Source organism: Strix uralensis, chromosome 10 (assembly GCF_047716275.1).
Source record: "Strix uralensis isolate ZFMK-TIS-50842 chromosome 10, bStrUra1, whole genome shotgun sequence".
Lineage (NCBI taxonomy): Eukaryota > Metazoa > Chordata > Aves > Strigiformes > Strigidae > Strix > Strix uralensis.
The window spans coordinates 23,647,002-23,662,131 of NC_133981.1; the positions used below are offsets into that span (position 1 = coordinate 23,647,002).

At 50.5% G+C, this 15,130-nt stretch overlaps 1 protein-coding gene across 1 annotated transcript in view; it reads right to left on the reverse strand.

Annotated features, from left to right (window-relative positions):
* Positions 1 to 402: 402 nt before the first annotated feature.
* LOC141947550 (uncharacterized) overlaps positions 403 to 15,130 on the reverse strand; it is a 491,575-nt gene continuing 476,847 nt past the window's right edge. The window contains exons 10-11 of the mRNA XM_074878719.1: positions 1,042 to 1,216; positions 403 to 918 (exon numbers count right to left, since the gene is read on the reverse strand). Of these exons, the coding sequence (XP_074734820.1) occupies positions 483 to 918; positions 1,042 to 1,216 (611 nt within the window). The 3' untranslated portion in view covers positions 403 to 482. The remainder of the gene's footprint in view (positions 919 to 1,041; positions 1,217 to 15,130) is intronic.

Below are 15,130 nucleotides of genomic sequence, written 5' to 3' on the forward strand. Positions count from 1 at the left end.
CAGAATTGTTAACATGTTTTTATTAAGCAGCTCATTCTGATGATAACATGCAACACATTTGCTTTTTTTTCCCATGATGAAAAGAACTTTGTCAAACATGCTACTGGCAAGTCACAGAGCGGAGGGAGAGAGATGGGGAAGGAGGGAGAAAGATTTGCCATTTTCTATTTTGATGCTCTAATCAGCTCCACCATTTAAACAAGCTTCTTTTCGTACACGTATTGGGCCATTTTCAGTACTAAATGGCTCCATTAAATGGTTTTCCAGGCCTTATGCTGGCCAGACAGCTATGAAAGTCAATGGGAGTTCAGCCTCCCAAAGCAACAGAGCATCGGTTCTTCTGCTAGGTGCAATATTTCATTCACCAAAAGCTAAACCCTTGTTCAGAGAATCCAGCAAGGTAACGTGAACAAGAGTGTAAAGCTTCTTGAATCCTGCTGACCTGTCACCACAGCCCAACCCCTGCCCAGGTGGGGCCGCCTTCAGTCCCTGCCAGAGCGCCGGACCTTCGAGCGCCGGGGCCGTGAGGGCTGCAGGGGCTGGAGGTTGCTGGGTGGGGGGTGCACCATTACGGCAACCTGGAACGGGCTGGGGGAGCGCGAGGGCGGTGGGGACGATGAGGTGTTGGATGGGTTGTACGGTGTCACAACAGCCAGGGACGGGCTGAAGTGGCACGGGGGCCCTGGGGACAGTGAGGACGGTGAGGTGCTGGGTGAGTCGTATGACGTCACAGCAGCCGGGGACGGGCTTGAGGGGGGTGTGAATGATAAGGACTCTGAGGAGGGCGAGCACGCTGGGCTTCCTGGCATCTGCAGTGGTTGCTGGCTCTCGGGGGTGCCGGGGCGGCTGGTCCGGCTGCGCGGGTGCGAGGGGAGGCCGCCAGTTTCCAGCTGCTGTCCAGAGGCTGCCGAGGCGCGCCTGTGGAGAGAGGAGGCCACTGAGGCCCTCGGCTGCAGGAGGCACAGGGGAACTCTCTTCCCCAGTGCGGCCCACAAGCAGCTATCCAAGAAGCAGTGGAGGGGGGGGAAATCATCAACTCACTTTTTTCTCCTCCACCACCGCCGCACCCAGGTACAGCCCAGCAGCAGCGCAGCTGCCACAGAAACTGCTAGTGCTACTGCACTGAGCATGCAGAACGTCTGCGTATCCCGGGGACAGAAAACACCTGTGATACTCTGGAGAGGGGAAACCGTCACCGTTCTCTTCCTGACCACACCTGGAGGAGCAATTCAGGACGTTAGTCCCTCCCGCGCACCACCAGTAAGCTTGCGGCACCCTCCCGCCCTTTGGGACAGGTTGTCCCTCCAAACAAAACTACGGCGGCCAGAAGGAGAGCACGGGCGGGGGAGCGCAGCTGCCTGGCCAGTCGCTGCTTGGAGGGACACGGACAAAAACCATCCCTGCAGCAGGCAGAGCCACCCACCCCCGGGCCAGCTCCCACCCCCCGAGGGGACGGAGTTGGGCCTTCTCAAGAGACACTTGAGCCTTGCTCTCCCCTTCAGCCTTTGCCCCAGCACGGGCACCGCCCGCAGCCGCTGCCAGGTTTCAGGACACGTCTCCCACTTGGGGACCCCAGCGGGAATGCTCAGTACCTGAGTCTGCTCTGCTTGGGTTGTCTTGTCTGGGCTTTGAGATCACTGCCAAAAAGAAGAGACGACAGGTAAAGCCTGCGCATGGCTGAGGCACAGAGGATGCAGGGGGACGGGGAGGTGCCCTCGAAGCCCCTGCCCAGTCTGGCAGTCAGGGCATCGCTCTGGGCCTCGGCTCGCGGGAGGGCTCCCGCTCTGCGCTGCTCTGGCAGACACACAGCGATCCCGACGGGCGACACCGGCTGACCGCGGGGCAGCAATTACCTGGTGTGCCGAGGGCTCGCGTTGCCTCCGTTTCTGCGGCAGAGGCTGGCAGGGAGCCACTGCTTCTTTTGGAAAACGCCGTCTCCTGCGCAGCCTCTCGGTCCGTCCCTTGAGGAAGCAAGCGGGACAGTTGGGTCAGATGGAGCCGCTCCCCGTTGGGGAGATGGTGCCTTCAGGAGGCCACACTGCTCAGAGACCTCGATCAGGTTTAGGAAAATCTGCCTGCTGACGTCTGCACAAACCAGTGCTGAGCCGTCACGGGACAACGGGGGACCAGCTGCCCTTGGGACTTGGCCTGAGCCATGACTGGCAGCAGAGGCTCTGCACCAGCTCTGGGGCTCACCAGCACCCGCAAGGCGTGAAACCCGGCATCGCTGCTGCGAGGCTCTGCTCAACCCCCTCCCGCTGTCCCAGGCCACAGCGTCTCCAGACGAGTATCTCAGAGCTCTGGCTGCCGAGCCTCATGGCTAAGGCTGAGTGAAAGAAATACACCCACCGTGTCCTCTCTCCAGTTCCTGCAGGATTTTTTTCACATTGTCCGAGGGCTTCAGGGACTCTTTCCCTCCTTCTGCAGGGTTCTTTGCTCTTGGAGGACCTTAACAGAAATTATTGGGCTCAATTTCCCATGAACAAATTACAGCGCACAGCCCGTGAGGGCAGCAGAGACAGACTACACACTCCTGCGACGCCAGCCGGACTGTGGCGCCAGATGCGGCTGAGCTGGGAAAGCCCTCCCTGCGGGCACGTCTGTAACCAAACACCCAGAGAAGCTCCCGTCATCCCTTCAGATCTACATCGCCAGAACCCAATTGCTGAAGCGGCGAGGGGACCACGCAAGGAGAGGGCACCCACGGGCAGGTCTCCCTCCTCACACCCGCAGAGGCGCCCGGCTGCCTGAGCTTTGGGCTTTGAGCTGGCGGCTCTCGCAGGGAGGGCGGTGGGAAAAAGCCACCATCCACGCTTCTCGGGGAGAAGAGCCCGCTGGCCTGTGAAAGGCTGCGCCAGTGGCCGCTGGCTTACCTGCTCCCCGCGGTCGCCATGGAGCAGCCCGGGCAGCCCTGGCGTGCAGGACCACCAGGAGGAGGAGGAGGATGAGGAGGAGGCGGCGGGTGAGGGCCATGGCTCCCTGCACTCGTACCATACTGCTGCTGCTGTCGCTGCAATGGGGGCCGGGGACTGAGTGGTCAGTATTTATAGCCAGCGTGCCCCCACGGGGCTCTGTGACCTCACAGCCCTGCTCTGATGTCACGGCCCCACTGTGACCTCACGGCCGGGCCGAGGCTGCGTGGGGATGGCTCTCGGGGTGCTCGAGGAGAGCCGCCGGAGCGATGCCAGGGGAGCTGCCCCCCAGGGAGGGGAGCTCGTCCCCTCAGGCAGCTCTGTCCTGTTTTCCGGGCACTGTCACAGGGGCGGCGAGGAGCTCACAGCCCCCCAGAGCAGCAGGACAGCACAGCCAAGGGCTGCCTGACCTCCTCGGGTGCTGCTGCCAACAGCTCATGAGGCTGTTGAGTGATTGAGTGATTTCAGCCTTGAGACAAGTGCAAGATCCCCTCCTGTAGGCAGCTTCCAGGCTGGGGCCCAATTTGGCACCTTGTGAGACCCCAGGGCTAAGGAGTCACTTTCATTTGAGGGGAAAGAGGAAGCCTTTCCTTTTCCATTTCTTTGTGTGTAACTTAGGGGGATACTTTCTGTCAGGGTCCTGACAGAGCAAAGTCAATCAATAAAACAGAAAAAAAGTATTTTCTGAAATTATTTGACATGCAAAAGGGACCCACAAGAGAGCACACGTTGGGTGTGTGCTGCCTGACCAACAGGCCTCAAAATGATCGGAGGATGGAACACCTCTCCTTTGAAGAAAGGCTGAGAGTGGGCGTTGTTCAGCCTTGAGAAGAGAATGTTCTGGGGAGACCTGACTGTGGCCTTTTCAGTACATGAGGGGGCTTATAAGAAAGATGTTAGAAGAGTTTTTAGTAGGGCCTGTTGCACTAGGACAAGGGGTAGTGGTTGGAAACAAAAATAGGGTAGATTGAGACTAGACTTAAGGAAAACATTTTTTTACAGTAAGGGTGGTGAAACACTGGCAGAGGTTGCCCAGAGAGGTGGTAGCTGCCCCATCCCTGGAAACATTCAAGGCCAGGTTGGACGGGGCTCTGAGCAACACAATCTAGTTGAAGATGTCCCTGCTCATTGCAGGGGGTTGGACTAGATGACCATTAAAGGTCCCTTCCAAACCAAACTCTTCTATGAAGCCAAAACTGCTGCTGATGCTGTTGCTTGTACTTATTCTCTGCAGTATGCTCCCCAGGGGGCTCAGGTTTCCAGGTAATACTGCAGAAACTTTTTTTTCCTAGTGCATTTCTCAGTGTTTGGATTTACCCCTAAATATAATTTATTATTGATGGGAAAAAACCCTGCTTCTTGTAGAAGAACTCATTATAAGGTAGTGGGATTTGTTTATGGGCAGTTGTTTTCACTATGTGGATTGATTGGACAGCCGATACCTGCTCATGTATCTTTTGATACAAATTTATCCTTTCTTGTTTATCACCACTGTTATGTAGTCAGAGAGTAATTTTTTTAGTCTAGGAATTTAACGGGGAGCAGGAGTCAGCATTTCAAAGAAATGTAGGCTCAGGGTTTCTGAAATGCCTGTTCCACCTCTGGAGGGAAAAATGGTTTTGTTCTGTGAGCCTGGAGATCAATTTTATCAGGGCCTTCTCATGCCTGTCACTGTCCATTCAGTCTTCTACACCCACATGCAAGTTCTCAGACATTTCACCGATGCATGATAACAGGAACTTTAAGAACTGTGGTGTATGGTTCGAAGATTTATTTTGAGAGTAAAAATTGAGATTCTGCCTCCTTCTACTGTTTCGGTACCTCTGTGTATCTCTCACCACGCATTGCAAGGTGGAATTCATGGGTAACATGATGGGTAACCTGGAGGCCTGGCCTGTGGTGTCCCGCTGCCCGGTAGCACCAGCAGCAGCAGGCAGTCCAACTGCCCCAACCTGCCGGTCCTGGAGGGCTCATCTCCTGGCAGCTCCACACTATGGGGAGAGGGGATACAGCAGAACAGCCAAAATAGGCATCAGCTCTGGTAAGGATTTTTCCGAAGTGTCTACGAGACCCAGGGTGATGTTTGTCGGATGCAACACTCAGGTTCACGGTGACAAAACCTGTCCAGCTTCACTGCAGGGGCTGGTGGCAGCTGCGGTTGTTGCTTGCTTGCATGAATTTAGCCCTGAGCTGGAGGCTCTGCCAGTGGTGGGAGCCCATGTCCAGCTCTGCAGCAAGTCACCAGGCAAAGTACCGATCCCAGGCTGGATCCTCTGTCCTTCACACATGAGGAGGGGCCACACAAACCCTCCGTGAGTATTTTCCCTCCTCCACCCCTTGGAATGGAGATGAAAGGCTTCCAAGGGTGTTTTTGTGCTTTTTCTCTGTTTGGGTTACTAGAGGCTGCTGAGGGACAGACGATTGCTCCCGCATCACTTCTCACACCTCCTCACTTGCAGGTGCTGCTAAGGAGGACTGTGAGGATGCTGAACGTGACCATCTACCCTGGTCCTTCCGTGAACTGCAGGCTGGCTGCTGTCCCTGTGTACACGGTCACTCTGCAAAGGGCTCCTCGGAGCAGATGTTACCACTAGTTTACTTCTCTGTCTCCGTACTGACATTTTTATACACAAACAAGAACTTGCCATCCTGCTCGTCTTTCAATGGAAAGAAAATATCCTGCTCCACTGCTATTTGCTTTCTTTTCCTGGTACCTGGCCGCGGTGGCACAGGAGGGTCTGCAGCCCCCCTCTGCAGGCAGCTGCTCCCGGCCATCACCCGGAGACCATTCCCCTTCCACCCCCTGCCCTGCTCCCAGTGCTGATAGGGAAGGGACCTCCCGGGTAAGGGGCCTGGCTGGCAGCATTGCGATTGCTGCTGAACTACCTGCTTTGGGCCTCTCTTCTTTCTGGCAAAATCCATTTTGTGCTTCCCTGCTCCTTCTGGCCTGGCCTAAGGCTGGGCTGGCTCAGTGCACACACCTGCCTGGGGCACAACAGCGGTGCTGCTCCACTTACTGAAAGGTGAGGCTTGCCGCAGGCCACCCCTCACCTGGGTGATGTTTGCCTCCCGGGGGCTGCTTTGCTGAATGCCCCCTGGCAAGGGCATCTCTGCAGCATCCATCTGGGTAGGGACCCATCTCCTGAACAACCTTCTGATGCTGCATTTGGGGGGTGGCATCCCCCAGCAGGGCTCGGTTCTGCCCTGGGGGACCCCAGCTGACCCGAGGGACCCAGCTGGCTCCAGGGTCTCTCTCCTCCCTAAGCTGCACCCCAGGGCTTGGCCCCAAGGGCACAGCACACCGGGCAAGATGGACATCAGCTTACACAGGAATTTCTCAGTCTGTCGCTAGTGACTTGTAGCCAGAGTACACAGGAAAACTGTAGCTGCATTTCAAAATACCAGATGCTCTGTTGTTTCCTTCCCACCATGGATTTTCCATTGCCCCAGCCTTGGCCTGCTGGCAACCTGCCTGGACGCTCTCTGGCTGCTCTTTGGTAGTCCCGCTGGTCCAGGTGGTCCTGTTTCTATGGAAAGCCCATTCCAGTTCTATGGAAAGCCCAAGAGTTCCCATTTCTCCTTATTTGGAAGCACGTCCCAGCGAGAGATGATTCATTGAATTTGCACCAAGACATTCAGCAACAATACAGTTGGTTCCTAAATGCATCCAGAGTCCCCAGGCTTTGTGCTGCTGGATGACCCGAGTTGCAAGTGTGTCCTTGCAGGGGGTACGGAGGGGGAGGCAGGCAGGAGAGCAGCCCCTGCCCCTGGGGGGTCCTGCAGGCCCCTGGGGTGTGTGGAGCAGCAGGTCACAGCTTGGCAGAGGCATCAGCTGTGGCAGGGAGGTGGGCAGTGTGGTGAGGGGCCCAGTATTGCATGCATATACTACATAGATATGTTTATAATATTATATGTGCGATATTATGTACACATTTTTATTAAATATTAAAATTTGAGAAAATTTTGGGAAAGTGGGTTAATTTCAAAGGCATTGGTAAAGAATTATACCACTGTTTTCCTGGCTTATTTATGATTCAAGAACATTATATGTTATTTTTTCTTATAATACCTTACACAAACAACCTCTGTGTCCATGCAGCAGTTCCCTTTTCCCCGAGCCTTTGCTTTTATGCTTCCCCCTGTAATACCAGCTCGGGGAACCCTTTTGCTCCAAGTACCAGACAGGGATGGCTGTCCCTTCTGGGCATGGCTGGTCTGGCTCGGCCACAGGTCCCTCTTGTCCTGTGCTGTAGCTCCTCTGTGGCACAAGGCCTGTGGTCACTGTCCCTGCAGAACCCTTGGGACCAGGGGGAGCCCAGCTGGAGCCCCTGTTTGGGGGCGAGTGGTGTGGCCTTAAGCAGTGTCATGTTTCTCTGCAATTTACCTTCTCTGTGTGGTGTGTTTCCCCCTTTGCATCTGCCTTTGCACTGAGTTTTCCTTTTAAAGCCCCCTCTCCCATGAAGATGTGTAGCGGTGCTGCTGCAACTGTTGCACACCCAGCCCAGGAAAGGAGCAGGGTGAGGGTTTCCTGCAGCCCCTTGGTGCTGCTGCTGCTCCGAAGGATGCTCGTGCCAGGTGTGGGAGCAGGCAGGCTGGCAAGAGTGGAGGCAGGGGAGGGGAGCAAGCCACTCTAGAGAGGAGCCAACTGTGGTCAGTAATAGAGTAAGTCATACAATAAACTGACACTCCAGTCTCATGTCTTCTTGTGACAGAATGATTCATTTCAGTGTTTTGAACCAGGTTCTTACTTAATTTAACAGTGTACTTGGTACTTAAAAGGTATGGAAGGCTAAATGAGAAACTGGCTAAGGATTAAAAACAGAAAAAAGGCTGCTTCTCCCCATAGTCCATGAGTTTACTGGAAAGTGAGTTTTTCAAGCACAAAGGTTCTGGCTCTGCTCCAGGAAAAGCCTAATTCTGTGCTCTAGAAAGATTTTCACTTGAAACATTGCTCATGTTCTCATGCTGTCATTTATTAGTAGAAATGGGCTGATTTCTTACTATAAATAGTTTTGATTTTTGTTTGATTTTTGTTTGGAAATAGTAGGAGGAAAAAAGTGCCCACTGTGAAGATTTGGTTTACACAGGTTGACGTATTATTTTAGCTTCAAAAGTTGCGTGATGAATTCACAGTGGCTTTTCCAGACAAAAATCAGTACTGGCGTGTGTGCCACTGGAGTCTGGAGCAGGCCCTCTTTTAGCATGACACAGCACACTGAGCTGCTGGGCATATTTTGTTTGTTTTCTGGTTTTTACAGACTAATAAAAGCGGCCACCCAGGGTGCTGGGCATCCTAGGCAATCCCAGATTTGTTTGTTCCCCTGAATCAAACCAAACAACCCGGTGATAACATAACCCTGCTTTGTAAATATATGTAAGTAGCATTTAAAGCTTTACGCTGTGAAGAGCATAGTGCTGTTAACAAACTCCATGTTCAGCTTCAGCACACAAGTTTGTTTTCTGCATTTTTGACCTCAGTCTCTCTGCCCTTCCCTGGTGGTGAGGGGTTTTCTTCCCTCAGGACTGCACTCTGCTGAACAGCCTTCGTGCATGGGTGCATCCTCAGTGGGGGGGTGTTAGCTGCAGGGATGCTGGGAGCCCTTGCTGCTGGGGGGGCAAAGACTCCCCCCATGGTCCAGGCAGGCTCCTCTGAGCCATCCAGGTCACGAGCAGAATAAGGTGGGCACATAATATTTCCCAATATGTTTTTGTGTGTTTCTATCTCTTTCTCCTCTTGTTCATAGTAGATAACTATGATTACAAGAAATATTTGGACCTTGTGATAAAAAATTAGCGCATTCACTGCAGAGCTTTTTTTTCCTAAAAGGCAAATTTCCCTTTTCCTTTTCCTTACACATTACCATAAATTCCTCCCTCATGTCAGAGAGGCTTCCTCTCTCCAGGTTCCCCAGCCCTGTTCATCAAACACTCCTGACACGTGTAGCCAAGTCCATGAGGCAGAGGAAATGCTGGATATGGCTGCAGATGCCGGACAGACCAGGCAGGCTGCCATCTCCCGAGGTGGAAATATAAGCAGAAGAGAGCAGCAGGTACACAGCAGCATGTGAAACGGCACTTTGTGGGGCAGCTCCCGCAGTTGCCACCTTTCCCAGTGACACTGTTAATGGTCATATTTGGCTGGGCCTGGGGGCAGCAGGAGATGCTGCAGGAAGCCCTTGCACCGCGGGGGCTGCAGCGTTGCTTTGAGGAAAAGTCCCACTGTGAGCAGTTCTGCTGTGAGAGGAGGAGGATGGGACATGCTGGAGCCCGGGTCAGAGATCGCCTTTCTTCTCTCCAGAGCTTGTAGGAGCTTTGCATGGGAGAAAGGAAAAGGGGTCAGCAGCCTCTACAGCACTCTCTCAGGTGCTGGAGAAGGAAGAGGAGGAAAAGCAGGAATGTAAAAAAGCCCAGTAACTAAGTACTTTTCTAACTTCTTTCTGTATAAATAGCTTGGTCTGCTCTCTGCTGTTTTCTCCACCTCCATCCTCCAATGCATCTCCCAGCACATGGAAGAAATAAACTGGGTGTGAAGACTGGGGAAGGGGAAGGGGAAGGGGAAGGAGCCCATGGTGCTTTCCCTAGGAAGGGGGCAGAAGGTCCTGCGACTTCCAGAGGAGACGAGAGACAGAAAAAGGAGCTGAGGAGCTGATGTAGTGGCTGAGAGACCAGGGAGAAGAAATAAGAGGGGAGACAAATCTTTTGTAGCTACTAATTGCAGGGCACACAGAGGACACCAGTAACTCTGAAGAGTTTGGCACCTCCTTCCTATTGGGCAGCCGGCCCCAAAGGTTCATCTCTGCTCAAAGGGCAGCCTCAGCCTGGGTTCACCCTGCACAGGTACCAGGAACAACATAAAGAAAAATGGAGGGTAGTGTAGAAAACTACCTAAACTTTGCTGTGCGTTTCCAGCAGGTTTTGCAGCCCATATTGAGCACCACGGCTGTGGTCGTGGTTATGCTGTTCCCAGACACCAAACTGATTAGATCAGAGGGAGCTGAAGTACATCCGTGCAAGCTCCAGCTGCCTCCTTGGCTGCAGCACGAGCACGAGTGTGCACTGTCCTTCCTCGCTGATGAACGGCAGCGGGGGGGGAGACACCTCACGTCCGTCTGGGATCACTGGAGTTCTCAGAGAGTTTTGAGTTTCGGTGTTGATCCTCAGCTGACGCACTGTTCTCCCTCCTGCTCTGCTTTGGGGGCTGACACGGGGAGGGTGCATGCGTTGGAGTCGTATCAGGCAGATGTTCTGGATATGGGTATTTTCCATAGTTACTGTGGATCTCTATCAATAGATCTCTCTGGGTGGAGGGTAAGGACTATTTTAGTCTTGCTTGCTACTGATGAGAAGGCAGAGGATCAGGCTAGAGCCGTAGCTTGTGAGGAATGACCAGACAGTTATAGACAGACCCAGGGAATGAGTAACGTGGCACCACCTCCATTTGGGAAGAATTATTATCCCAGCAGGAGCCCAGCCCCAGAGCAGGATGCCTGGAACCTCTGCAACACAAATAGTAGGGAGTTTATTCATACAGCAAAAGATTTTCTGACCTTATCTAGCCTTACATATTCACTACACCTCTTAATTTAAAAAATCATCATGGGAGCGCTCTGCCTGTGCCGGAAGGTCCATCCTTCCCCCGCTACTGCTCTGCAAGAAGATGCTCTCTGTTATGTTGCTGTATGGTGGGTCTCCTGGGTCCCTACCACTGAAGGAAAATAAATCTGTTTACAAGAAACAAACAGCTTTGTGTAAACTACAGCTACAAGCTGCCAATTTCATGTTCTTCCAGCATAGAAATGCATACTTCCCCCATCATAAAGCTCTCTGTTAAGAGCAGCCACGGTACAGCTCCAGGGGTGTGTGGTTATGAGATCATGTCGCTCGGGAATAGAAAGCACCAGACTATGCCCTGTGTCTTATAAATACAGATGTGTGTCGATTATCTCATGATAACCATCAGAGTTCCTGCTGCAATGATACTCTTAATAATTTATCCTTCAGAAGTTTTTAGGTTGGGATCATCCTGTGCTCAGAGCTGGAGCAAATTGCTGTGCTCAAGGTCTGCCCTGTGAAACAATCACTGAGATCCTGGTGCTGCCTATACTGTGAAAAGATGTGGCTGTGATGTGTTCCTGAGTTCAAATGACACGTGTAACCAGAAAGTCAGATAATTTCTAGTTGGGATGATGAATAGTAATGTTCAAGCCACTAATGTCACTAAATATGGTTGCATGAGATTAACTAAGAATACCCTTATTGTCAACCACGGTCCCTTTTTTTATTACCAGATAATATGGTAATATATTATTATCATTCCTTCTGTGTGTTTATTCTTTATATATGTTCATCATCTAGATTCTAGGAGGGCTGCAGCTGCAGCAGGACTGGAAGCACATGGGGAAATGACTCACCTCCCATGGGCTAGACATGGATTTTCGACCCAGCAAACCACAGGAAGACTGACATAAAGGTGGAGCATTGTGTTATTCAGGGAACAAAATGTCATAGCAAATGATTGCTTTGAGTTTGGTCTATTTTTTTAATAGACTTGTAGGCTGTGAAATAAGTGTTAAGAAAATATGCTTATTGTTGCGTTACAAAGGTCAAGTGTACTAAACACCTTCATCTGCAAATGATCTGAGGGATGCTGCAGTTACAGTCAATCTCTGCCTTACCCTCTTCTGGTAGGAGGGCTCTAGCTCTGATATGAGGAGCTGGGTGAAGCTTCAGGAGATAGCAAGAGGCTCCCTTTTCCTTTATACTTCTTAAAAACTCCTCCCATGTTCCCACTAAACATCCTGTACAAGCACTGTTGGATGTGGCTTCCAGTTGCAGGTTTCTTCTTCCAATACCAGCGCTGAAATTGCAGGGCCCCTGCAGGAGGGACCCTGTAAGCAGTGGGGTTTCCACTCTTTGTAGTCCTATCTGAGTAAAGTCCTGGTTATTTAAAGGCATTTCTCCTCTGCAGTTTGCAGTAACATTCAGGTGCATCCAAACTAATCTGAAGCAAAGCTTGTTTCAAGGATTGGTTAAGTCTGTGGGCTTCCAAAAAATCCTCCTTTACAGCTGCACTGGGGGACTGCAGGATGTGCAGGGGAGTCTGACGTGTCCCTATGCCCTTATAGTTCTAGACTGAGCTTGTATCCCTCTCCTCAGGGATTTTAACGTCAGACAGACAAGTTGCCTTTCCCCTTTCATTTCAGGAGGGGACTGAAAATGGTAGCGCAGGGCAGTTTTGTCTGCCTTCCTCACTGCCCTTGCAGGAGCTCTGCGGCTTCTCCGCCTGAAAATACCCCACAGAAAATCCTCTGCTCCTGCGCAGGATTCAGAAGTAATGCAAATTCTCTCCCCACTTCTCCCCTTCCCAGAAATCAGGCTCTGTGTGTGTGTTTGCATGCTTGCACATGCCAAGTTTCAGCCCAAAGAGAGTTTTTATACCTGACTTACAACCCGCTGAAATAATTTTATTACGGAGGCAGTGACATAACTTTATAGTAATGCAAATACACCACTATAATGCTGGTGGTTTATAACACTTTCCTGAGGTGCGTATGTAGGAGGTGACATCCCCAGCGCAGGCAGAGCCGGTGGTACCTGGCTGGGACTCCTCCAGCCAGGGGGCCAGGTGGCTGCAGGGTGCCTGGCAGCAGCCCCGGTGACAGAGGGTTCTCAGGCAGCGCTCCTGGGACCTGCTAAAGGGACAACAACGAGAGCTGAAATAGGTTAAGGCAGGAGCTCTGCTGCACAGATGGATGGGAGCTTCGCATAGGGAGCACCTTCACCTGAGAGCAAAACAGGACCCCTGGAAAGCTTTCAGGTCTTTCCTCTCCTTAACCCTGAAGTAGAGACAATAAATACAATTTTGTACATGCTGCTATTGATCAACTTCAGGTAAGTTCAATAGTTAGAGCTCCTACTCCTCCACCTCCTGCCAAGGAAAATCAGTAGCAAAGCAAGAGAAGAGGGTATCTGCTCTGTTTATAGTGGGGACCACTGGCATTGGAGCTGTGCAGCAGTGGTTTTCTGCTGCCACGTGCCACAAAATGAAATGTTGCAGGCTGGTGCAGTGGTGTTTGAGGGATCTGGTACTCCTCTGAACAGTCAGGTAACCCTCTGGAGACCAGGTTTTAATTAAAATGTAAAACAACATCTGCTACAATCTTGCATTATTGCTATTAAGAGGACAAAATCTTCCATTATCGTATAGTTTCTGAATGTGCAGAGTCATAGATAAAGACAGGCTGGTGACAAGAAAGAGAGGTTTTGGCTAATTGATCACGAATTCATGGATAGGTGGCATTCAGCAACCAGAATCTGTAAAGATGAGGTTCTACTTCAAAGATGAAAAAATGCCTTTGTGTTACAACACTTGATTCCAAAACTGTCCTAGAAAAGAACAAATATGCCTTTGAAAAAAAATGTTGTTGCTTCTATTGCACGTACCACCACTGTGTGAGAAGGCTACCTGTATATCAATATTTTTTCAGTTACTTGATGTTCTGAAATGATTGATTCAGAAACCCTGACCCAAATGCCAATATGAGCTAAACAGCAGCTTCAATTATAGATCTACACTTATTTCTGCAGGGTATCTCTGTGCTGCACAGATTGTTCACTCCACAGAGCTACATATAAACAGGTACTATGTCCAGTAGAGTGATACATCAGGAACAAGCACCTTATTTATCTAAAAATATGACCAAAGAAATTAAAAACTCAGGCATTTGGGGCACTGAAATGGTATTCCTGGAAAGACTGGTGGCTGTAAAGGAACTGGATGTGCTGGAAGAGCAAGAGCAAACGGTCGTTTTTAGAGAGCTCACATCTGTAGTCTGCAGGGTGAGAACAGAAAACAGAGTCCAGATCTGAAATATGAACAAAACGTGGCTTTTAAAAACCTCCGCGGGTCTTCAATGCTGTCCTCCATTACTTCTCTGATGATCTTATGAGCTGGTGAAAACCAGACGTGTAACACAACTGGGTGGGAAATAGACAACAATACTAGCAGTATTTTGGCCTCAGGTATAACAATTTCAGTTCTTTAATGTTTTAATATTAAAGACAAGCAGCACTTGTAAACTTTGTTTAAAAGTTACATGTTAGTTAGCCGAGATGGGAGTACTGTACAAATCCAGTTTATTATTTTCTAATTCCTACTGTTAATTAGAATGGCAAGGTATGAAATTGCCTGAGTAGATTAATGAATAATTTATTACTGTTTTTTAATTCAGCAAACTACCTTTTTTTTAAACAAAAATTTGCCAAGTGAATGCAAATAGCTAATTAGAGAAAGGTGGTGATGCCAGCAAGTGCTTTGATGGGGTTTTGAAGAACATACACCTGTTTTCGTGTTTTGAGTGTGGGACTGAGTTTTGAGAAGGGATGTTGACCTTAGGATGTTCAGTCAGGGATAATTAATCCTCTACACTTCTACCACTTTTCTGTGTTAGTGTCCATGTGACTGTGCACTGCTGGGCTGGTAGCCTGTGCACGTGCAGAACATGAGCAGAATTTTCTTGTGATGCAGAGGACTTTCAGGCTGGTGGGTCCACGCTGTCTCTTTGCACTGCTGGGCTGGCACAGAGTCACTCCGAGTTTGCTACAGCAGTGTTTGAGCTTAGTCACTTCTTGTTCTTGCAAATGCCAAAGCAATATCTGCTGTGTACCAGGTAATTGAACCGTTTTTCCAATATTTTCCCAAATGTTGGTTATTGTAGTGAAATGGGTAGTTTAAAAGGTTGAAACAGAGAAACAAAAGAAAATTATGGCAACGGTTTCAGGTTGAGATTATGTTTTTCTTCAGGACACCCAAATGAAGCAAGTAGTAATTGCGATGAAGGAGTAAGGAGATGAGTTAGATCAGTGGCATGAAGAGGTTTCTGGAAGGTCTGCACCGACAAGGCACGAACGCTGCAGTGAGCCTGCCTTGCCCTCAGCGGGTGCGGGAGGAGATGAAGGAGCCCAAATAGCAGTTCCTGTGAAGCCCTTTCCTTGCCTGTACAAGGGCAATTGGAAAACCAAGAGGGTGGATAGTGCTGCAGGATGCTGTTTTAGAGCGGTTTATATTGCAGCCTTCAGTAAATACAACTAATGCTGTGGTGGTAGGCCTGTAACAAAACAGCATTTTCCATTTATTTAGCCCCCTTCATTACACGTGTAGTAGGAGCTGGCTGTCTGATCTCTGAACCGACTCACTCTAAATCAGTGATGAAGATGGA